The 26,629-nt window shown below is 40.2% G+C and overlaps 1 protein-coding gene across 1 annotated transcript in view; it reads left to right on the forward strand.

Moving 5' to 3' along the window:
- The first annotated feature begins 6,495 nt into the window (after positions 1–6,495).
- Positions 6,496–26,629, forward strand: part of LOC124120003 (ADP-ribosylation factor 3-like) — a 56,236-nt gene continuing 36,102 nt past the window's right edge. Inside the window, exon 1 of the mRNA XM_048382905.1 lies at positions 6,496–6,756. Within this exon, the coding sequence (XP_048238862.1) occupies positions 6,699–6,756 (58 nt within the window). The 5' untranslated portion in view covers positions 6,496–6,698. The remainder of the gene's footprint in view (positions 6,757–26,629) is intronic.

Genomic DNA, 26,629 nt, shown 5'->3' on the forward strand with positions numbered 1-26,629 from the left:
AGAAGTAGTTATAAAGGTAAATAGAAGTAGTTGTTGGGGGAAATAGAAGTAGTTGTTGGGGGAAATAAAAGTAGTTTTGAGGGGAAATAGAAGTAGTTGGGGGAAATAAAAGTAGTTATGACGGGAAATAGAAGTAGTTGTTGGGGGAAACAGAAGTAGTTGTTGGGGGAAATAAAAGTAGTTTTGAGGGGAAATAGAAGTAGTTATTAAGGGAAACAGAAGTAGTTGTTGGGGGAAACAGAAGTAGTTATGAAGGGAAACAGAAGTAGTTGTTGGGGGAAATAGAAGTAGTTGTTGGGGGAAATAAAAGTAGTTTTGAGGGGAAATAGAAGTAGTTGGGGGAAATAAAAGTAGTTATGAGGGGAAATAGAAGTAGTTGTTGGGGGAAACAGAAGTAGTTATGAAGGGAAATAGAAGTAGTTATGAAGGGAAATAGAAGTAGTTATGAAGGGAAACAGAAGTAGTTATGAAGGGAAATAAAAGTAGTTTTGAAGGGAAATAGAAGTAGTTGTTGGGGGAAATAAAAGTAGTTATGAGGGGAAATAGAAGTAGTTGTTCGGGGAAACAGAAGTAGTTATGAAGGGAAATAGAAGTAGTTGTTGGGGGAAATAAAAGTAGTTATGCGGGGAAATAGAAGTAGTTGTTCGGGGAAACAGAAGTAGTTATGAAGGGAAATAGAAGTAGTTATGAAGGGAAATAGAAGTAGTTATGAAGGGAAACAGAAGTAGTTGTTGGGGGAAACAGAAGTAGTTATGAAGGGAAATAGAAGTAGTTATGAAGGGAAATAGAAGTAGTTATGAAGGGAAACAGAAGTAGTTGTTCGGGGAAATAGAAGTAGTTATGAAGGGAAATAAAAGTAGTTATGAAGGGAAATAGAAGTAGTTGTTGGGGGAAATAAAAGTAGTTATGAGGGGAAATAGAAGTAGTTGTTGGGGAAACAGAAGTAGTTATGAAGGGAAATAGAAGTAGTTATGAGAGAAATAGAAGTAGTTATGAAGGGAAACAGAAGTAGTTATGAAGGGAAATAGAAGTAGTTGTTGGGGGAAACAGAAGTAGTTATGAAGGGAAACAGAAGTAGTCGTTGGGGGAAACAGAAGTAGTTGTTGGGGGAAATAGAAGTAGTTATGAGGGGAAATAGAAGTAGTTGTTGGGGGAAATAAAAGTAGTTATGAGGGGAAATAGAAGTAGTTGTTGGGGGAAACAGAAGTAGTTATGAAGGGACATAGAAGTAGTTGTTGGGGGAAATAGAAGTAGTTATGAAGGGAAATAGAAGTAGTTGTTGGGGGGAAATAGAAGTAGTTGTTGGGGGAAATAAAAGTAGTTTTGAGGGGAAATAGAAGTAGTTGTTGGGGGAAATGAAAGTAGTTATGAGGGGAAATAGAAGTAGTTGTGAAGGGAAACAGAAGTAGTTATGAGAGAAATAGAAGTAGTTATGAAGGGAAACAGAAGTAGTTATGAAGGGAAATAGAAGTAGTTATGAGAGAAATAGAAGTAGTTATGAAGGGAAACAGAAGTAGTTATGAAGGGAAATAGAAGTAGTTGTTGGCGGAAATAGAAGTAGTTGTTGGGGGAAATAAAAGTAGTTTTGAGGGGAAATAGAAGTAGTTGTTGGGGGAAATAAAAGTAGTTATGAGGGGAAATAGAAGTAGTTGTGAAGGGAAACAGAAGTAGTTATGAAGGGAAATAGAAGTAGTTGTTGGGGAAATAAAAGTAGTTATGCGGGGAAATATAAGTAGTTGTTCGGGGAAACAGAAGTAGTTATGAAGGGAAACAGAAGTAGTTATGAAGGGAAACAGAAGTAGTTGTTGGGGGGAACAGAAGTAGTTATGAAGGGAAATAGAAGTAGTTATGAAGGGAAACAGAAGTAGTTATGAAGGGAAACAGAAGAAGTTGTTCGGGGAAATAGAAGTGGTTATGAAGGGAAATAGAAGTAGTTGTTGGGGGAAATAGAAGTAGTTGTTGGGGGAAATAAAAGTAGTTTTGAGGGGAAATAGAAGTAGTTGTTGGGGGAAATAAAAGTAGTTATGAAGGGAAATAGAAGTAGTTGTTGGGGGAAATAGAAGTAGTTGTTGGGGGAAATAGAAGTAGTTGTTGGGGGAAATAAAAGTAGTTTTGAGGGGAAATAGAAGTAGTTGTTGGGGGAAATAAAAGTAGTTATGAGGGGAAATAGAAGTAGTTGTTGGGGGAAACAGAAGTAGTTATGAAGGGAAATAGAAGTAGTTGTTGGGGGAAACAGAAGTAGTTATGAAGGGAAATAGAAGTAGTTATGAAGGGAAACAGAAGTAGTTATGAAGGGAAATATAAGTAGTTGTTGGGGGAAACAGAAGTAGTTATGAAGGGAAACAGAAGTAGTTGTTGGGGGAAATAGAAGTAGTTGTTGGGGGAAATAAAAGTAGTTTTGAGGGGAAATAGAAGTAGTTGTTGGGGGAAATAAAAGTAGTTATGAGGGGAAATAGAAGTAGTTGTTGGGGGAAATAGAAGTAGTTGTTGGGGGAAATAGAAGTAGTTGTTGGGGGAAATAAAAGTAGTTTTGAGGGGAAATAGAAGTAGTTGTTGGGGGAAATAAAAGTAGTTATGAGGGGAAATAGAAGTAGTTGTTGGGGGAAACAGAAGTAGTTATGAAGGGAAATAGAAGTAGTTGTTGGGGGAAATAGAAGTAGTTGTTGGGGAAAACAGAAGTAGCTGTTAGGGGAAATAAAAGTTAAGAAGGAGAAAGTTGGATTTTGAAATAGCATTGGTAGGTAAAAATGATAATTGTAGTGGGGCAAGTAGAAGCAGTGGTCGCGGCAGCCATCGCATGGGATGTGGTGCGTGTTTGGGTTAGCAGCGTCCTTGATGGGTATGCTTATTTGTTTGTTTATTTGTTGTTTAACGCTGCACTCAGCAACATTCGAGCTATATGAAGGCGGTCTGTAAATAATCGAGTCTGGACCAAACAATCCAGTGATTGACATCATGAGCATCGATCCACGCCACTGGGATACAATGACATGCATCAACCTTGTCAGCGAGCCTGACCACCCGATCCCGTTAGTCGCCTCTTACGACAAGCATAGTCGCCTTTTACGGCAAGCATGGGTTGCTGAAGACCTATTCTACCCCGGATCTTCACGGGGAGACAAGCATGGGTTGCTGAAGACCTATTCTATCCCGGATCTTCATGGTGGGGATGTAACAGCAGCAGTGTTACGTTTGTATAGCTACAGCTGGAGAAACACGTTCCATTAAACATGGTTACATAAAATTATTAACACGTAATCAGCCGCCATCCTTCTGGCAGACCGCCTTCTTCGGGAAACAGAACATACACAGAACGTTGGGTTGTTATGTTGTTGGTGGGTTAACGGCGCACTCAGCAATATTCCAGCTTTGTGACGGCGGTCTGTAAATAATCGAATGCAGACAATCCAGTGATTTATATCATAAGCATCGATCTACACAACTGGGATATGATTGCATATATCAACCAAACACTGAATCTGGTTGTAGCAAGTTCCCACAACAAGGGTCATAACAGTGAGTGAGTGTGTGAGTGAGTGAGTATGGTTTTACGAGGCTTTTAGCAATATTCCAGCACTGTCACGGCGGGGGACGCCAGAAATGGGCTTTATACATTGTACCCATGTGGGGAATCGAACCCCGGTCTTCGGCGTGACGAGCGAACGCTTTAATCAATAGGCCACCCGACCGCCCCACAACAGTGAGTAAGTGAGTATGGTTTTATGCCGCTTTTATCAATATTCCAGCAATGTCACGGCGAGGGACACCAGAAAAGGTCTTCACACATTGTACCGATGTGGGGAATCAAACCCCGGTCTTCGACGTGACGAGCGAACGCTTTAACCACTAGGCTGCCCCACCGCCCAGGATCAGCAGTCCGCGGCAATCTCTGCCGGCAGTAAGGGGCGATTCATAGTCTGTCACACAGACCCTGAAACAAGCATATCCAATACAGCCCATGCAAGCATAATATCTTTGGCAAGTCTAGATTACTGCAGTATCTGAAAATGGGCTACTTTTTATTATATTTTTAGTAAGATGATTTAACAACTGTTATGTTTCTGTAAGATATGTTCATTCAGAGACGTTAACGTCGCTTTTGACAGTATTCCAGTTATATCGCGGCGTGTCAGCTTAATGTGGGAGGAAAGTCCGAAGTGATGCAGGTCTCAGACGTTTACCACTTCGGTGAAACCCACGAGCACGGGTGTGGTGCTGACAAACCTAGAAACATAATTGGGGCAAACCGGGATTCGAACCCACAATCATAGGTTTGTGGCGTGCCCAAGGGACGCAACTCTGCACAGCGAATCGCGGCGCCTTAGAAGACCGGGTCACACATGCCGCTCTATTCGTTAGAACAGCTAACTCCCAGAACGAGTTGTTATTGAAATGCTTGTTATTACGTCAACGTGTTCTGGGAAGAGGATGGGTTATACATGTACATAGTGGAGCCCGTCAAACGGCGCGGCAATGCTACCAGTGACATAGAACAGCTTAACCCATTTGGAGATTAAAGTAGCATTGGTATAAACAGTAGTGATCCTTAAACAGATGGACATAATTATCTGTGATTAGACGGGTGAATAGCTCCCCAACTAACGAGGTTTGCAGTCTGGGCCAGACAATCCAGTGATTTACACTATGAGAATCAATGTACGCAATTGAGATACGATGACATGCATCAACCAAGTCAGCGAGCCTGACCACCCGATCCTGTTAGTCGCCTCTCACGACAAGCATGGTTTGCTGAAGACCTATTCTACCCCGGATCTTCACGGGTAAAATACAACTGAATTATTGATCAGTCTCCATTGTACTGCAGAGACGTATATTATCGGAGTTAAAGATTTGATTTTAATGATATTTAACTACTGATGTAGAGACTCACTCACTGACCCACCACCCCAAACACTTACCAACCCACTCGATGAATAACTAGATAAGCAGAATACTTGAATACACGTACTCAATACTGTTGATATCAGTGTCGATATTCACATGTGAAGCCAGCTATACTCCCATTGTAGTGGCTTGGCTGACACTTTAGTAACAAGTGTTAATGAGACAGGCCGGGAACGCGGAAAATACAGCACGTATTTCCCCGAAAAGGATTAGTTCACAAAATGTTCTGTCAGCAGTGGAGATACAATGTACATTCAAGGAAAATTAATGAGTATGTGTGAGGGTGAGTGAGTGAGTGGTCGAGTATGTTTGTGAGTGAGTGGGAGGGTGAGTGAGTGGTCGAGTGTGTTTGTGAGTGTGTGAGTGAGTGTGTGAGTGAGAGGGTGAGTGAGTGAGTGAGTGTCAGTGGTAGGGTGAGTGAGTGTCAGTGGTAGGGTGAGTGAGTGGGAGGGTGAGTGAGTGTCAGTGGTAGGGTGAGTGAGTGTCAGTGGTAGGGTGAGTGAGTGTCAGTGGTAGGGTGAGTGAGTGTCAGTGGTAGGGTGAGTGAGTGAGTGTGTATGTATGTGCGCGTGTGTGTATGTGAGCCAGTGAGTGGGAGGGTATGTGTTTGTGTGAGTGGTCGAGTGTGTGAGTGAGTGTGTGTGTGAGAGTGGTCGAGTGTGTGTGTTCGGGTGATTGTGTGCGCGTGTATGTGTGTGCGCGCGTGTGTGTGTGTGAGTGAGTGAGTGGGAGGGTGAGTGAGTGAGTCGGTTCATGGGTTTATGCATAAGTGACTAAGTATGTTTAGTTTAACGCAACAGTATATAAACATCGGGGGGGGGGGGGAGAACAAGTGGTCCCTATAAGAGACTGGAGTCCTTACTGTCCACATATTTAGACTTGCCTAGGAGGAGGATAGAATTACTACACATGCAAGGATTACTCTTTGAGTACAGCCTTGGAGCAATGCTATTCGAGATTGAATCCCTACGAATATAACACTGGGGGTGGCTTCGGGGTCTTAGGATACATGTTCCAATTACACATTTTTTATTGATGAAATAAATTCTTTCCACAAAATGTTAAACAAACCGATCACCATTGAAAACATTCATCTATATTCCAGTTGGTCTTGCTTCCGCCGAGGCAAAGACACGTTATCGTGACTGAAAATGTCAATTTGGAATCAAATTACTCGAAACAGATTCTAACACAATTCACAAAATAAATAAATAAAACTGAAATGCCACAACATTTGGAGGTTAGCTTGCCGGATAATAGTCATAATCCCTAAAATCCTTCTACCACTATTATCCCATTCAGTACGTTGTGTACCACTCAAATAGCAAACGTGTCAACAAGGCTATGGCGATCCGGCTTCACTGTATACAATGAGATAAATCTGACCTCAAACATGTCATTATCTTCTCGGAAGCGGAAAATAATCCTTTTTGTCTAAAACTTCCTTTTACTAACAGTGATAGCTTGGACGTCCTGTAGATCTATTTGACGCAACAAGCTAACGTGCGATACAAGATGACAGGCAGGCGATATCCATTGCGTGGGTGTCTAAAAATAGCACAGCACCTCCCGGAGAGCCAATCAGAGGCGCGGAAATCGGGTCATCACTGTTTGGATTGCATGCGCTCTTGAAAGCTCCGTACGATAGAGGGGATGTGTAGAGCTGCAATGCCATCTCGGGAATAAGTCGATCTAGTGGTCAGTTTGGAGTACAAGTGACCATTCGGACGTTCAATACCTTTAAAAAGATGTGATGGAATATTGTGTGTGAAAGCTGAGGAGCTTGGATCAGAATGGGTCATCTCTGGACCCGTCTCTTCAGGCATCGGGATGTACGCATTCTCCTGCTAGGTAGGTTTTTCTTCGAGTGATTCCTGGAAGTTGTATGATTGCCCTTGCACTATGCAGCAGAGTCGGTGCACATATGTGCTTACTGCACTCAAGATCGTTGTGCTTGTATGTTTCTCTTTTACAGGCGTATTTGAGACAGAACTTTTGGGCGTTCAACGGTTGAAGCTGTTCAATGGCAGTAATTGATACCGCGCGATATCAGCTGTTGACAGTGAAATTGACATTGTATGTCTGGGGCGAGCGAGGGGGTCTGGGGCGAGCGAGCGGTCGGGCTGACACCGTCTGTGGGGGTGGCCGGGAGGGTCGTCGTGTTGTTGGTTTCACGGGTGAGGTTGGAATATCAGGACGATTTTCACAACTTCATTTTCAGATTATGTCCGGAACTAAAGACGTATATAGATCTATGGTGGAACTATGCTGATATTGTCATCATTATTGTGAAATCAATCATCGTTAACTACTTAGTCACCGTTATCATCGTCATCATCATCATCATCATCATCGTCATCATCATCATCGTCATCAGCATCATCGTCATCAGCATCATCGTCATCAGCATCATGGATCTCATAATTTGGAATAATTGTAAACTAAATATTATAATGATGAAGTGAATGAAAGTAATAAAAAGGACCTATTTTATATAAAAAAACACACCATACTTTACATATATCTTTTGTGTAGATGAATCGGTTTAAAGCTTTAACAATAATAGTATGAATCTCAATTTCTTTAAAATTTAATTGACAAAATAACACAATTTTCAACAAACATGAATGTATATGTATAAGACAATATGACCATTTTCAGAAAAAATAAAAATAATTAATATAATATTGTATATAATGAGACAAAAGCATTAGAATTTAGAAAATATCACAGAAATAAGAAAACAAATACTGTACCGTATTCGATGTAATAAGCGCCCCGCTCTAATAATCACCCACAGCGATATTTGCTAATATATTGGCTAGTGAACAAACCCAATTAGCACCCCTTCCGATTGATCAATGTACACAAGACTTATTTATTCACATATAAAACGCACTTGTAATAAATTCGGGAAAAATATATCTGTCGTATATAAACATTTCAGGCTGTCAGCATAAATCACGAAATTTATCTTTTAACTCTGTTTTTGTCACCAAAATAATATTCTAATAAGAGCCCCCTATTTCTAATTTTGAGAGCGCCCTGGGCGCTTATTACATCGAATACGGTATATATATTTCAGAAAATATAACTTCTTCTTATTTGATGTCTTTACAGTAAATGAACAAGTTGTTATCCATTAATTGTGTCTATTTTGTCATCCGCCAACTTCTAAGTAATGCCTATCAAACAATACTAATTCGATGATTAATTCTCTTTCAATAACATAGATTTCCTTCATGCTGTACGTCCAAATGAATCATGTAATTGACATGACATCCAGAGTACAGATGTACTTCAGCAGTTCAAACCCCAGCATGCAACTTAGCAGCCTGTCCAGGTTCATTTCACCTTAACCTGAAATCAACATGCTTCACTCTCACCAGGAACAGAGAGGCAGAGGGCTTCCTGCATTTAACATGTTGATAATGTAAACATGCCCACAGCCACCAAGCCAGCCACCTAACTCAGGCATAGAGTAGACTTGCACAAGTCTCTAAGGCAATAATTGTTAGATTAAATAATAATTACTAGATTATGAAAATAATAAGAACAAGTTGTTCCTATAAGAGACTGGAGTCCTTAGACTTGCACAAGTCTCTAAGACAATAATTATTAGTTTAAATAATAATTTCTAGATTATGTAAATGATAAGAACAAGTTGTCCCTAAAGAGACTGGCATCTTTAGACTTGCACAAGTCTCAAAGGCAATAATTATTAGTTTAAATCATAATTTCTAGATTCTGTATATAATAAGAACAAGTTGTCCCTAAGAGACTGGAGTCCTTACCGTCCACTTACCTAGACTTGCCTATTAGGAGGATAGGATTACTACACATCCATGGACTTTTCTTTCAGTACAGCCTTGGAGTAAGGCTAGGCATAGAGGTGTAGACTGTGGGGTAATGGATGTTTACAGATGCCCAGGGTGGTGATGGTCATTAAGTGGTCACTGATCTTGTCTAGGGTACTGAATGGACATTGATAGGGTCTGGTTGGCGGTAAATGGCTACTCGGATCTGGGAAATGGAAGACTGGTCTTGTAGGGCAATTGCTAAATGGTCTTTGATTTGTTGTAATGGTTTTAGCCATTCCTGTATTTTCTTCTTGAGAGAGGATGCAGGGGTAGGAAATGTGGGATGCTGTCTGGAGGGGAGGATTTCCTTCTCAGTTTTGACATGTGTTTATTTTCATTTATGAGTATTTTTTCTGATGGGATTTGGAGTGGTTTTCGAAGTGATACAAGACTTCTCATTTTCAGTACCTTGTGTTTTATAAAGAACTGCTGTTATGCTGTTATGGTATGAGCTATACAAAATGTGTAAATTATTCCTATTTTGTATCAAATTTATGTATTAGTTAGAAATATGATATTTCTTCCTTATTTTAAATAACATTTTGATAAACATGATAAATTTCAATTTATTGCAACACACAGAAATGTTAACATAACTCCCAGAAAACACTTCTAAATGACATATTTACAATCTTGGAAACACATTTTGAACATAGAACAAACAGGGAAGAAATTGAAAGTGATTTATTTATTTGAGCAATATTTCATCAAGTGAAGTTCAACATCACCCAACAAGTCACTGCAGCCTGTTTCAGAAGGAGGCACTTCCTAAACAACATCGTTTTTTATTTATTTGTTTTAGACTAAAACAAGATCATATCAACAGCGAAGGCGTCACAAGAAAACCTATCTTCTATCTCCCTCAGCAGGCTCAACATCACATTTATTTATATATTTTGAAAAACAGATTGTATCATGCAGGGAAAAGTCACAACAAGAAAACCTCCACACACAATCTGAAATTAATTACCATGTGATTGACGAGCAGGACGAGTAGAGAGTTAACGAAAAGCCTCGCGGTACATACGCTACTAGTAGTCTACCTACAGGAATGTAGTATCTTGTTTGATGTTCTTGTTCCCTGCTTGAAGCAGAAAGGGGAACATGACTGATGTTCCTGTGAAGATCTGGGGTAGAATAGGCCTTCAGCAACCCATGCTTGTCTCCCCGTGAAGATCCGGGGTAGAATAGGCCTTCAGCAACCAATGCTTGCCGTAAAAAGCGACTATGCTTGTAAGAGGCGACTAATGGGATCAGGTGGTCAGTCTCGTTGACTTGGTCGCTGCATGTCATCGTATCCCAATTACGTGGATCGATGCTCATGATATCAGTCACTGGATTGTCTCGTCCAGATTCGATCATTTGAAGACCGCCGTCATGTAGCTGAAATATTTCTGAGTGCGGCGTTAAACAACAAATTAACAAACAAACAATCAAACAAACATGACTGATGATGAGTTCGTGTATGTGGGGGATGACGTAGTGGTGTGACTGTTTCGGAGGTAGTTCCGTGTGTCGGATTGTACATCATCTTGTTCGTCACAGAAGATGAAGCAAGGAGCAGAGATACATTTATCATCCAAAACTGGCTCCCACAGGAGATATCGCTTGATGAGATCAAGCGATATCTACATTTGCTGCAATGATATCAAATGACATCACTAATGGCTCTGCTACTGAAGCTGTTAGAAGTTCTTTTTACACTGAAGACACTGCTTATTACTGTCTACAAACTGAAAAAGTTGGAAGAATGATGTTGGATAATAAATAAAATCTCACCTGAAGAGTTTTTCCACTTTTATCAACTCGTGTTGATATATTTGATATCAAAAGATACTCGGGTGAGATTCTCCATGTCTGATGTTCCATATGTTGGGTAGGTTTGGAAGTAACGGTTAATGTCCCAGCCTTACATCATCACTGTGATATTTTATTTCTATTTTACCAACTTGTTTTGTTGGTCTTTCTGTCTTCATTTGTATTTTTACTGTATCTGTTTCTTATTCACTATAGTCTTTTTTTTCTTTTTGAGGGGGCGAGGTGGGGTGGGGTGAGGTGGGGTTGGTTGGGGTGAGGTGGGCTTGGGCTGGGTGGGGTTGGGTGAGTCATGGTGGGGTTGGTTGGGGTGAGGTGGGCTTGGGCTGGGTTGGGTTGGGTGAGTCAAGGTGGGGTGAGGTGAGGTGGGGTGGGTTTGTAGGAGAAAGTGGCACCAATTTCATGACCCTGATATTAAAACTCTTATATTAAAGTGTAAACAAACGGAGACTATTCAATTCCTACCGCCCAAAGCCTTCAGGAGAACTAACAACACAGTCTATAAGGCCGCTTTTCTCTGACCATCAATTTGTCTGTCTCTCTCTGACAGGTTGTTTTATGCCAATTTTTGTCTTTTTCTTAGTCTTTCTCTGTTTAAGGCATATAAAAGTTCTTTCGAAAATGGTTGAATTTTATGTGTCTTTTATACTTTGATTACCCAGCCACAAACCTGAATTCACAACTGTCAAAGTGTGACCTGTCGGTTACATCAAAAAAGGCAACTTCAGAATGTTTTGGTTTGTTTGTTTGTTGTGAACAATATTCCAGCTATATTACAGCAGTCAGTGAATAATTGAGTCTGGACCAGACAATCTAGTGATTGACATCATGAGCATCAACCTTCCCAGTTGGGATACGATACATGCATCAACCAAGCGAGTGACTACAGAATGGAAATTTATTCTTAAAAGGCAAAACAAAAACAAAATATAATATGCAACACCTAAAAATAATTAACATTGGGCCGACTTTCAGTGCACATGGTAATGAGAAAAAGGGAATTATATTTATGTGGCCTTTCAGCGGCCTCCCTGCCACGTCCATTGTCTTCACAAGTGAATATACTGTCTGGGCTTTTCTCAGTCTAAATACATTTATAGTTTGTGAAGTTTTTCTTGCCTCTAAAATATAGTATTTCTGTCACATTAATCATGTTAATGGCAAGTTTCACAAAGAGGCACCCATTTCCTTCCTTCCTTGTTTCAATGACTTTGCCTGGGACAAATGACATTAGGACATCTTTGATGAACATTCATAGGGCATTCTTTGATATCATGTTTCCAATTTTCATACAGTCAGTCCTAGATCTAGAATGAAGCCAATCTCAAACCTGAAGTGAAAGAAGCTTTTTACTTATTCAAAGTATGAGTATTTCAAACACCTAAATGTTAGAATTTAATTCAAGTTTATTCACTTGATGAAGGAGTAAGCATATGCTGTGAAACGTTGTGTTACTCATAATAAAGAAGTTGACATCCATCAATTCTCTTCCTCATAAACAAATAGCCAAACAAAAACTAACAAGCATTTGAAAAATAGTGACCAGTATTTCCTTGAACACGCAATGCCTTTAAGAAAGTGGTCAAATGTGACAAATGTTATACTTGGGCAAACGCTTTCTTAGTAAAGTACAGATTCTCGTACTTTTGGGGTTGAGTCCCATCCAGGATTCGAATATATATCCTTGTTACCATGGAAACCATTTTTTAAACTGACCTCAAATCAAACCTATTAGATCAACTCCCTTTTGGCATCCAGCATTTTAATATATTTTATAAGTTCAGAAAGTCATACAGGACAAGCATGTCTGGCCCAGACATTCAGTCATAATCCACCTGTGACCGTGTTGAGAGAGTTGCTGTGTCAATCGGAATATTCCTGACAATCTTCAGGTTGTCACAGCTTTAGGGGGCGTGTGAACTTTTGACTCCTCCACGCCAAATACCCTCCGTCATAATTACACACTCGTATGGATTTCCTCTCCTCAGGGGGATCTTGCAGAAAATTGTAGGATGATCATCTTTCCAATTATCGGTGAGAGATTTGCCGTGGACGGAGAACCACTCTACACCTGGTCACGCGGAACATAGTGTCATCTAATCACATGACTCACAGAAATACAGCTGATTTGGCATGATGTGGTTTGGTGAGCAAAAATGTTGTTTTTTTATATTTCAGAAACCATTATTAATTGAAAAGCAATGTAGCGTAACGTAGAGGAAATGATGATGCATGATTTAATTTAAAATTTATCTTAAAGTATAAAATATTAAATGTTAATCAAAGACAATAATATGATTAAAGAATTATATAATGATTGATATAAGGCACGGGGATTTTAAGGATTTTGACAAAAAATTAAAGAACAAAATAGGAAACAAGAAAAAATCTAGTCCGATCACAAGGTCACAATAGGATATGTATCACGATACACATATTTATGTCAAATCGTCCAGAAACTTCTTACTATAAAGATTTCAGAGCAGGTTCAAAAGGAAAGGCTAGCTGCAGACACATGTTCGTAACGGATATTATTAGCAGTGAAATGAAACGCTAATTACAACACATATTGCAATTTTTAACTGACGAAAATTCTGAGGAAATTAAACGAGTAGTATGTTCTTTTTAAGCACGTGTATGGTCATGCATCAATACAGAAAAAAACAAGTAATTTATCGTATCATCGCATGAAAACAGATGTATCTTTTCACCTTTAATTAGAATTACTTAGTATAATATATTTACTGATGATAAGTGAATAATATGAGGTTCTTTGTTTAGGCTCAGTGATGAATTTTCAATTTTGATATTTTAATATAATTATTTTATCTATAAAGTAGCAGTGCATCATGTTTCAAGGGGGGCGGGAAGAGGAAGTCTCAACTCCATGTATAATTTTTTTTTTTTTTAACTTGTTGGGTTGAAATCCCAAATTTGAAGATGGATAATCAAAATCATATTGACATGATCAATTTCCCCATTCTGGTCAGTTGATGGACAAGAATTTCAACAAACTGTCAGTCTTTTGAGTTGGTTGGTGGAGAATGTTAGAGTAAGAAGGTTGTAGCAACGTTTGACATATTTGACAAGAACTGCAGAAAAATATTCTTTGAAGATGTGAACAGTTCGTATGATGTGTCTCTTTGATAAATACATTGCCTTTGAAGATAGCTCAGCCCTTTTTTTGCTGGAACATTTTTATTGGACATTTATTTGACACATGGATATGAGTTATTGGGAAACCATCAAGATATTTCTTTAAGCATGGAAATATTTCGGTAAGTCATAAGCCACATTTACAAACCATAAAGCTTCTTTTATGATCAGATTATGAGACAATTATAGTTGTGATGATGTCAGTAAGTATATTTCATCATTGATAGCAATTGCTTTAATATATGTAAGTTATGCTCATTTAGCGCTAAAAGGTTAGAGAGGATACCATTTAGCATGTACAGGATGTGGTTCTAGTGCTCCCTTAGACTAACATTTAGTCTCTGAAATCTTACATTACACAACATCCTTCTTGACTCTAAAAAAAATAAAAAATTCCTATGCTGTGGAATAGAGCTAGCTGGAGCTGGCTAGACTTGCTTTTGTATGAATTTCTAGATTGATTTTTTTTCATAAAATAAATACATTCCACGGTGCAGGACTAGTGCTCCCTGGGAGGGAACAGTTATTTAGTATATCCTCTGCATGTCCAACCCATTTCAAACATAATTTCCGACCATAATGCATTAGGGGATGGTCACAATGACGAAACCCCTAACTGTGTGGTATCTGCGGAGAGAGCAGACGCTGGACAGTCATCTCAATACAGACGGAGAAAGTCCAGGGTGTAAAATGTACAAATAGTCAAAAACAGAGTTTGAATGGCATGGCTTATACAAATCAGTGTAAAATTTGAAAAGGTTTTTCTAACTGCAGGAGATATGTAAAGGGGCAATCACAAGAAACATTTAGCTACTCCGAGTTGCAGGAGCTAGGCCAAAAGATGTCACATCCGAATAAAGTTAAATGTGATAGACTTGTCACCTACTTAGAAAGTTAAACAACAAAAGCCTCTCTCCCGACCATGACAATTTTGCTAAACAGTCAATTCATCAACTTGTACAACAGAGGTGACTTGGGACGTATTCCTCTCACAGGTCTGTCCCTATGTCAGGATTAATGTCAATATCGACTGTCATAAGTCTGTGTAACGGTATGGGAGTTAGCGCTACGACTGTCATAAGTCTGTGTTACGGTATGGGAGTTAGCGCTACGACTGTCGTAAGTCTGTGTAACGGTATGGGAGTTAGCTCTACGACTGTCATAAGTCTGTGTAACGGTATGGGAGTTAGCGCTACGACTGTCATAAGTCTGTGTAACGGTATGGGAGTTAGCGCTACGACTGTCATAAGTCTGTGTAACGGTATGGGAGTTAGCGCTACGACTGTCATAAGTCTGTGTAACGGTATGGGAGTTAGCGCTACGACTGTCGTAAGTCTGTGTAACGGTATGGGAGTTAGCGTTACGACTGTCATAAGTCTGTGTTAAGGTATGGGAGTTAGCGCTACGACTGTCATAAGTCTGTGTAACGGTATGGGAGTTAGCGCTACGACTGTCATAAGTCTGTGTAACGGTATGGGAGTTAGCGCTACGACTGTCATAAGTCTGTGTAACGGTATGGGAGTTAGCGTTACGACTGTCATAAGTCTGTGTTACGGTATGGGAGTTAGCGCTACGACTGTCATAAGTCTGTGTAACGGTATGGGAGTTAGCGCTACGACTGTCATAAGTCTGTGTTACGGTATGGGAGTTATGATTGTCTTAGTGCCAGGATCGCTTTGTACAACGGCACCCAGGACAACCCCAACTGGTGCATTAATGATTGTTCTGCACCCAGGCAGCATGTAATAAACTGGACCATCAGAGAGGAATGCATGTCGTCATGCAAGTCAGAGATTGCAAAGTCAGGAGAGGAACAAATAGAGGTCTGGCGATCAATAGAACAGGAAGTGACTTCTACACAACAGAGAACTATTTGATGAGTGAGTGAGTGTGGTTTGATGAAACTTTTAGCAATATTCCAGCAATATCACGACATTGGAACACCAGAAATAGACTTCACACATTGTTTTCATGTGGGGAATGGAACCCGGGTCTTAACCACCAGGCTCTCCCATCGCCCCAACGTCATGATGAACATTTGATGGCCAGTGAACAGTGAGATGGCGATGTGTTGCATGTGTCAACCTGCCTTTCTGTTTATTTATCATACTGGGAGTTTTTATAGTGCATAATTCAAACCCCTTCAACACATGTAATACAATTGTTCACTGTACCAGTGTCATGATGTGCAGACATTTGCCCTTTTTGATTTTTAAATTTTTTTAAATTTTCATTTCAAATTGACATGATCATGATGATGACAATGTTTGAGGTACTCTTTCCACTCAAAGGTTAACCCTTTGTGTATCATCAATAGTCTGTTCCTGAAAATGTGACCAAACAGGAGATAAGGGACCTTATGGGGGAAAAATCACATTTGTGACTTTTCAATATGTTTAGAAACTACAGCATCTTCGGAACCCAAAAATACAATTCACAAGCTTCAGTTTATATTTATTACAGAGATACATGGAGATCTTCACTGAAGTAAGTTGACATTAAACGTGACTTTATGACGTCATCACAGAATTATATCCCGGCCGGGTATGGTCCCTTTTCTCCTGGTGGGGCACAGTTATTAAATAATTCGATAAAAAAGCCATTTTTCTCTGTAGTAGCTGGACGTCATGTGGGTGAAAAACAGCGTTCGCTTCCTCCTTACAGAGAATACAATTGAAGCGCAAACTGAAAAACTCTTTTGTCAAACAAACGCCCATGTTTCTCCAGAATATTAACTGCTTGGCCCCTTGTATAGACAGAATTGCTCTTACTTTGAGATGGTTAGAAAAAGATGAGAAAGGAAGTATTAATGGCTATCTATTTCTGTACCCAGAACCAAAGCCCTAATTTCCTGTGGAGACCACTCTGGAAGTGTCTTGCATGTACAAAGGCAATAACATTTTTTTAATCAAAGAACCGACTTTCTGATGCTTATGATTCATAATGGAATCTATTGATAAAATATCAGTCCCTCGTTTCCAACACAGAAAGGTGGTGTTTTACCATATTGTCATGGAAATGTGATTTGTCTGGATTCTAACATCTACATACAACACATCTACCATGTGTCTACCAAATGTTATGTGTTCCATCATTGTGTGTTGTTTTAGACTATATGTGCAGGACAAACAGTGATGGGGGGACAGAGGTCTGTGGTAGGAGTGAGATCCATTAAAGGACTGAGATCCATTTAATAGGAGTGAGATCTATTAGGAAGGAGATCCTTTGAAGGACTGAGATCCATTAGGACAGATCCATTGAAGGACAGAGATCCTATTGGTAGGAGTGAGATCCATTAGGAGATCCATTGAAGGACAGAGATCCTATTGGTAGGAGTGAGATCCATTAGGAAGGAGATCCTTTGAAGGACTGAGATCCTATTGGTAGGAGTGAGATCTATTAGGAGATCCTTTGAAGGACTAAGATCCATTTGGTAGGTGTGAGATCTATTAGGAGATCCATTGAAGGACAGAGATCCTATTGGTAGGAATGAGATCTATTAGGAGATCCATTGAAGGACAGAGATCCTATTGGTAGGAGTGGGATCCATTAGGAAGGAGATTCTTTGATGGACTGAGATCCATTAGGACAGATCCATTGAAATCCACGGAATGACTGATCCACTGAGATCCATGGAAGGACTGAGATCCATGGAAGGTCTGAGATCCATGGAAGGTCTGAGATCCATGGAAGGTCTGAGATCCACTGAGATCCATGGAAGGTCTGAGATCCCCTGAGATCCCCGGTAAACATATAAGCCCAGTATAAAGCAACTCACGTGGATGTTTTCAACTTATGAATCATGACTCCCTAACTCAAGCCGCTTCATGGATTCTATGCTTCATCTGACAATTGCGTGTTAGTATGAGGTCACATAGTGCATCCCTCCCTCTCTTCCAAGAAGGTCCATCTACCCCAGCAGCTGGGATAGTTTGAAACATGAGCCCTTTTAAGATTGGTGCTTATTGTTTTAATAAGTAGTCAGAACGTATTTGTTTGACAGTAAATTAGAAGTCTGAAAAGTTTATTTGAACAGGTTGACCTGATTGGCCGTCCTATCGAAATACATGATCTGATTTCAAAATAGTTGAGAGTCTATTCACGACCCTAATTTACTGTATTTAGAACCCGACTCCCAGTGTTCGCTCAACGTGGCCGATGTATGTGAAGGAAACTCTTAATGTAAACAGATGCATGGTGGTCCCTACTTCCGCCACCTGGTGACGGATCACAGACCTCCTCTTCCCATCAACATGGCTGCTCTGATGACGGAGGATACCTTAACTAATATCTGTGAAAGGTGTACCGTATCAAAAACAGACCAGGAGCAATGAGGATGATGATGATGATGTTGCTGCATGCATTATTAAGCAACAAACAAAAAAATACATAAACTTTTGTTACAGGGAGACTAGCCTTGCTCCAAGGCTGTACTGAAGTCCTTGGGTGTATAGAAATTCAAAGGCAAGTCTAGTAAGCCGTCGGTAAGGACGCCAGTCTCTTATAGGTCCAACTTGTTCTTATTATTTACATCATCTAGACATTATGAGATTAACTAATAATTATTGCCTTAGAGACTTGAGCAAGTCTACAGGGAAACTAGATAGACAATCAAATTATCGGTCTCGGATGTCTGATAGGATTGTGGATTAAACATCCGTAGCAAAAGTTTCTCCGCAGATGCTTTTGATTATATGACCAGGATTTTCTCTACATTTCTTCAGAAGAGTTACCCTGAGTTGAATTTAGCGAGTCCACAGTTCATTTCTCCAACAAAATGCTATATAATATGTTTTATTATTTGTAGAAAGATATAATTTCTTTGTTAACTAATTTCAGTAATACATTTATGAATTGCCTGAGTGCTTCCTCGGTTAATTTATAGATATGTTCAAAACTTCATTTACTTTTTGAGAAAAAAACAGTCGGTCCCAATCTGTGCAAAATGCAGCACAACTGCTGATAATTCATATGTTTAGGAAATTAACGATGGTGTAGCTTACGTAATAATCTTAATGTTCCAACTGACAGACACACAAGAAATGTTCTGTTAAAGAGCTGATGTATGTGTTTCATGACGGGATTTCACACAAGATACTTTGCAGTGCATTAAACGTGAACAAGATTTTATTACCGAAGCAGGTAAGAAGAAAAGGAAAGATGATACAGATTCAGCAGGTCTTACTGGTGTATAAGCAGGCCCAGCTGTCGAACACTGACGCCAGACGCCTATGATGCCAGGCGTATAACGAGATGGAAGCAATGGCACTAACATCTTCGTGATATTATCTCGTGTTCGCACACAGCAGTTGGGGAATTAATCCTGCACGCTGAGCAGTTGCCTGCCAGGAAGAGCTATTGACTTTGGTGCAGGTTTCTGGAGGAACGGTCTCAGAATATGATAAGGAATTGGATCATTCTTTTTTATCATGCAGGCAAATAAGTTGGCAACAATGCAGTGCTTTGAAAGTTGATTATGTTTTGTATGCAAGAAAGAATGGAAGACATTTTACCATATTCCTTGACACAGATTTTTGTTCTTATGTTTTGACTCAGCTGTGCGTTATAGTAGTGGTGTTAATGGACCTTACATTACTTGGTGCTTTGGCTATAAGAACGGTTTATACCTGTATGTATACATATAACAATTTTTTTAATTTGTGTTTTTAGGAGACATTTGAAGAATTATCAGAATCTTTGCTTTTTTTTAATCACACTGTTACACAAAAGTTGGGTATATTATTAGATGCAAGACATATGTCAAATCCAAAATTATTACTGAGGGATTCTTTGACCCAAGTACTTGAAGTCAAACGCGCATTCTGATTGGTTTGTTGTATTTTTACACATAACATTCATCGATAGGGGACCGAGTCTTCTTGCAGGTTACGGAAAGGGGCGAGTGGTGACACATGGCCCTGTAATCCAGATTAAAATGTCTATTCTTCCTGTTATCTTCAATCATATCACTTTTTTGAATTAATGGTTTTCAACCATAAATCAAAATTTGCTCTCATAGCGCAAGTGGCATAAGGGCTAGCTATGTCCAAGTGGTCACTAGCCCTGATGTCTAGTTCATAGAATACTCAGGGGGCATGGATGGACGGTTTACTGTTGCTCCGGAATCTGCTTTGCTGAGTTGTCCCCCTTAGTTGTGTAAGGAGTGGCTGACTGTGGGTTTGAATCTCACGTTCACGGTTTCAGAAAGTGGTAAAATGTCTAAGACCTGCAACCTTGTGGGTGTTCTGCTGCTGTCAGCCGACATTCCATGATATAACTGAGATATCATCCAAAGCAGCATAAAACCCAGTTAACTCACTAACTCTTAACCAGCCTCACACTGCAAGATGGAGATGTGTATCTCGTCAGCTCTCACTACAGCCGTGAGTGTTGGCAGTGTCCCAGGTAGTATGGAATCCAAGCCTGCATGTCAAGTCAGCCACAACATAAGTCATACACATAGTATACGTTTACGGAGTCTGTTTGCTTCTCGGTACTGATGGAGGGTTCTGATTCAGTGCGTAGGTGTACAGGTGATGCAGGCCGTGCGTAGCGACGCACCAAGACATCCTGAGTGTTATACGTGGCAGATGGACATGCTGTGGTGGTTGATTGAACCAGTGTGTGAAGATCGTCATAAAACCCCCGGAACATTAGGATGTCGTTACCGGGAGATGTTTTCTGTTACTTTGTTTGATTAGTGTGTTGTTGATTTGTAAACATGTAACAGACGTGTTGGTGGTTCCAGATGATGTTTGGTTGGTTTTGGCAGGTTGGATCATGTCTTTAGGTGTCCATGTCTTCCAGGGTGCTGCAGTTCACAGGGCCCGGTTCTGCAGAAGGTTAAAACAACATAGTTCTTTATTGTAAACGTAAACACTTGTTGAATGTGCTGACCAAGCCTGATGAAATGCTGGAAATAAGGAAACGCTGTGCAAGGAAGCATGTCTCTCTCACACACACACACAAGCACTCAAGCAGCCACACACACACACACACACACACACACACACACACACACACACACACACATAAACACATGTACACACATAGATACACACACATAAACACACACACACACCAACACATAAACACATGTACACATGTACACACATAAACACACACACATTAACACACACATAAACACACAAATGCACACACACACAAACGCAAATATACACAATAACAAACAAGCACAGCAGCCCACACAGGTCACACACGCACGCACACACTCACACACTCTCTCTGACACGCACACACACTCACACTCTGACACACACATGCACGCACACACACACTCACTCTGAGACACACACACTCACACACACACACACACTCACACTCTCTGACACACACACTCTGACACACACACACTCTGACACACACACTCTGACACATGCACGCACACACACACACACACTCTGAGACACACACACACACTCTCTGACACACATGCACGCACACACGCACTCACACACTCTGAGACACACACACTCACACACATACACACACTCACACTCTCTGACACACACACTCTGACACACACACTCTGACACACACACTCTGACACACACACACACTCTGAGACACACACACACACACACACACACACTCACACACTCTGACACTCTATAAGTGATAACATATAACATATAAGTGAACCCATGGCGCTTCTAAATGGAAAGAAAGAACATCGGGTTAAAGTTATGAATAATTTAGGTGATTATGCATGGTGAGTTATCTCTTGTAACATAAAAAAACAAAAAAACACATACACCACAGTCAGCAAAACTCCAACAACGTGTGTTCCAGCAGCTTGTTAATAATTGAATAGTGATCTCACTGACCCAGCTGAAACAACTAGACCATCCACACCTCTGAGGGTTGATCGGTCAAATTACACAACCTGACCAAACAAAATATTGAAACACACATAAAAAGATCATCCGTACTTCTAAGTTGTGAGTGGGTAACTGTTTGTGTAAGTTTCATCATGACAACTTCCTGAACTCCGATGAAGACATGAGCTCGATGACTCTGTTGTTAGAACAATGTCACATGAAGTCCTCATTACACCATCTTCAACAAGTGTGACAAAGTGGTCTGTCCTGTGGGGGTTCTTTGCAAAGAATGAAAACACTATGGAGCAATTGTTATAAGCAATGTCAGACTTCCTGAAAATACTTCCCCCAATATCCATGCCCTTAGGGTTAGTTAATATTGTAGTGTATTTCATGTTACCAAGTAGCCGTAATAAGCGCCCAGGGCACTCTCAAAATTAGAAATAGGGGCCCTTATTAGAATATTGTTTTGGTGAAAAAAATCAGAGGTGAGAGAACGTAAATTTCGTGGTTTATGCTGACAGCTTGAAATGTTTATAAACGACAAATATATTTTTCCAGAATTTAATTACCCATAACTAAGGGTGCATATTAACACACGAGTGCATATTATACACGAATGAATAAGTCTTGTGTACATTGCTCAATTGGAAGGGGTGCTAATTGGGATTGTTCACTAGCCAAATTAGTAAATATCGCGGAGGGCGCTTATTACGTCGAATACGATAGTACTTGTTATTGTGAATAATTCAGAAAATCACCGCCACTGATATGATATTGATAAGTAATTACTGAGGTTGATCGATACCAATGGCAGCATACAACTGTTCAGGGAAATCATGGATTTTCACTTGAAGTATATTGTAGAGGGCATTGTTCAGCAGCTTTCAAAGCCATGTGAGGAGCTGTTCCTTGTTGTGGGTGAATGGTGTAAATCCCATTACCACAGCTGTACACGGGTCACCCTGCATCAGTGGGTCCTGGGTCATTGACGAGATCTACCCTCACAGGAAGTGTATAGCTGTTGCCGTAGAAACTCATTTATGTTTGAGTGGTGCGAAATCTATGTATGAAGAATTAATGGCGTTACTGCATGCTGTGTTTTCAGGTCAAGGAAATATGTGAAAATGATTTCTATTGGATATGGAAAGGGCTTTGTCGCTTTATTAATATTATTATTAATATTATTATTATGATGATGATGACGATGATGATGATGATGATGTCAGTATCCTTAATTTGAGTTATTTACCACTAATTATGTGCCATATAATGCCCACTACAATCATGTATACCGTATATGACCGCGGATAAGCCGACCCAGTAGATAAGCCGAGGTGTTAACTTGACCATTGAAATATGAAAGAAAATGATATACCGTGTTGCTTTTTAAACAACAGGAAGCAATCACAGTGGTCACCGTTTGTGACTTCACAGGAAACAGCTGATTACATGTTTTTGCAAATGGCGAACGGAATAACTCACCGTTACAGTTGTTTATTTGCCTCTTTCAATAAAGGTAGACACTTGTTCACTATCAATTTATGAACTTTGCAAAACGTACGTAATAGCTATTGGCGATTTCTTCTGGGGATTATATATTATAGCTTTCAATTACATATATTGTTACATGTAAAGATTGTGGTTTTTATGAAGAACGATAAACTTTGAACATTCAATTGAAAACTTATTATCGGAAGTAGTAACATGCATAACATTTTTTAAATAATGACAGCATTGGTGTATAATAATAACTTTATTGATAATTTATAACAATAATGGCTCTAGTCATGGCAACTTCCAAACTTTCAGGAAGTTGTAATCTATCATGATCTATCGGACCATCATTCAGGCGATGTTTCTGACAGATCACGATCTGAAAAATACTATCATGAAAGTGTATCCCGTGGATAAGCCGACCCCTTTCTACAGAATCTTTTTTCTGGTCCTCAAAATTCGGCTTATACGTGGTCATATACGGTATATATTTCATGCACTGCCTCCTGTGCCATCATGAATCTTATATGCACAATTAATAAATTAGAGTGTCTCACTATGAATGGCCGACCTGTTTGGTTTATAGGTTGCCACTCTATAGGCTGATTGAGTGATATTTATTTCAGTATAGCTGCCACCGTCCCATTCTACAAATAGTTTTGAATACAGTGGTATAAATAGAGCCCCATTATGTGGCCCTGATGTAAAGTAAAGTACAGTTATAACGAACTCAAAGAGACCACTAAATTTAGTTTATTATAACCGTAGTTTGTTATAAACATATATACAACATATACACAGCAAATAGACGTGTTCATTATAAACGTAGTTTATTGTACATAGATACAAACTCAAGGAGCAGCCTCATACGCTGCAGATAATAATCACCAATAATCAGGCAGGAATGTATCGTACAAGGAACATTTCATGCTTTTCAATAAAAAAAATGAACTTTGCAAGGGCTGTTATATTAAGTGGATTGTCAAGTAAAATAATGACCACAACTTGTGGAAAGAGGGTGAGATATACTTGTGGAAAGAGGGTGAGATATACTTGTGGAAAGAGGGTGAGATATACTTGTGGAAAGAGGGTGAGATATACTTGTGGAAAGAGGGTGAGATATACTTGTGGAAAGAGGGTGAGATATAGAGGTTGTCACTTGTGTGTGTTCCTGGATGGTAAGTGTCCTGACCCATACTTGACGAGTCATCACAGTCGAAGGCATGCAAAAAACCAATATCCCCGAATTCGCCATGATGTACATTGCACTCACCACCACCACCAAAATCCTCGTCGCTAACATGTGCTGCCTGGACAGCAAGATTCAACTCAAGAAGCCCAAGAATCACACAACTGTGACCACTCACACAACACGACCATTTCATTCCCTCGCACTTAAGTACTGGGTGTCGTTGTACAAAACGACCTTAGGGCTACGACTGTCGTAAGTCTATGTATGGGAGTTACGATCACCTTAGCGCTAAGATCGCAACGGCACCCTGGTCACTGCACATGCTCACCTATACATCAGCGCAAAACATAAAATATGGAAAATACAACATAGGCTTTCTTAACCAGCAGAAAGCGAATTACTCTGTGATGCTTAAACACTACAGTGAGTCTCCTGTTTTTGGATATACATTTTAGCAATCCTACCCTACCTTATATTTTTGCATAATTTTTGGTAAATGACCCCCGACAGATACGATTTTTATGTGTTGGCTTTATCCTGCTGCGACACCTCCCTATATGATAACTGATACTATCTGGGCAGTATACACATCCTTCAGGGCTGAGTCATGACGACTGGATGGTTACACGCAGTGTTTTGTAGACACAGTGACTAAAACATGGCTTTAGGTGGTTGACTCCACTCAGAGGGGGTCACGGGTGGCCCAGTCGTCTATGGCACCATGATTCACTGTACAGAGTTGCGTCCCTTGGGCATGCCAGAAACCTATGATTGTGGGTTTGAATCCCGGTTCACCCCGATTATGTTTCTAGGTTTGTCAGCACCATACCCATGCTTGTGGGTTTCACCGAAGTGGTAAACGTCAGAGACCTGCATCACTTCTGGCTTTCCTCCCACATTAAGCTGATATAACTGGAATATTGTTAAAAGCAGCGTTAAACCACCCACCCACTCACTCACTCACTCAGTGACTGAGTCTCTCTGGGTCCCTCTTCATTTTCTGAACAGGCATCCCGTGTCATTAAAGGGAGAGAAGTTGACATCCATACATTCTCTCCCTGTGAGTATCACTTCTAAATGCCATTCACAGACACCACTTGTCCAGCTCAGGATCCTTAAACTCACCTTGGCCTCACTGCACTTCAGAAAAACAACAGTAGAACATTTAACCATCTGGTCCCGAGCATTCTGTCTGGAGCCAGGACCTGTCTGTTTCATGGTATCTGTTTGAGTCTGCTACTCAGCGAGAGGTGGTGTTGTTAGTTCAGTGGATGGGGGAGAGATGGTGACTTGACTTAGGATGCCCCACGTTTATAATAGACAAAATGATGTTTATCTTTCCGTGGAAATAGGACAGAAGTAATTTATTTCATTCTGGTATTGTCATTCTTTTTTCCAATGGGAATTCCAGGACAGAATTGTTCTCCAGCACCCTATGTTTGTCAGAAGAGCTCAATTAAATGAGAATTTGGTGGTTACTATATGACCTGGCTGTCATCGTACCAAGGGTTACAGGGAGCATTTCACATCCGTATCAATCACTGATGAAGGATTGTTTGTAACAGGCCCGTGTAACATGAAGCTGGAATATTCATCAGTGCAGTGCAAACAACATTTGAGCATGTTGAGTTAGTGAGTGAATATTGACTACTCATAACTTCATTTAAGGACAGCAGATTTATCTAGTTTGTTCTGGAGGATGATCCTGAAGTTGATCCTTGAGTTGATCCTTGGGTTGATCCTGAAGTTGATCCTGTGGTTAATCCTTGGGTTGATCCTGAAGTTGATCCTGAAGTTGATCCTGAAGACAATTCCCAGGTTTATCTTGAAGATGATCCTGAGTTTGATTCTGTGGTTGACCATTTGTTTTTGTTCCTTGCACCTGAAGATGATCATGCGGTTTGATGATCTTTTGGTCGGTCCTGTGGTTGGATTGTCCTGTGATGGATCCAGTGGTTGATTTTTTGTTAATCCTTCAGCTGAGCCTGTGGTTGGTTGATCCTGTGGTGGATCCTGTGGTTGGATGGTCCTGTGATGGATCCTGTGGTTGGATGGTCCTGTGATGGATCCTGTGGTTGGATGATCCTATGGTGGATCCTGTGGTTGGATGGTCCTGCGATGGATCCTGCGGTAGATCCTGCCCCTATGGTTTTGCCTCTGTAAACATTACATATACAAACACATTGAAACATTGTTAACTTGAACTTAACTAACTAGATATACTGTTTACAATGATATGAGATTTGTGTCAACGCTGAATCCTAATCAGTATTCTGTTGTAACACTCAGGCACTCCCTTCCTCAGGAACTCAGGACAGCTGTATCTACTGGTCCTCATGGACTCGGAGTTAACTTACTGTATT

This window comes from Haliotis rufescens, unplaced genomic scaffold (genome assembly GCF_023055435.1).
Source record: "Haliotis rufescens isolate VD_foot unplaced genomic scaffold, xgHalRufe1.0.p SCAF_42, whole genome shotgun sequence".
NCBI classification, from domain to species: domain Eukaryota; kingdom Metazoa; phylum Mollusca; class Gastropoda; order Lepetellida; family Haliotidae; genus Haliotis; species Haliotis rufescens.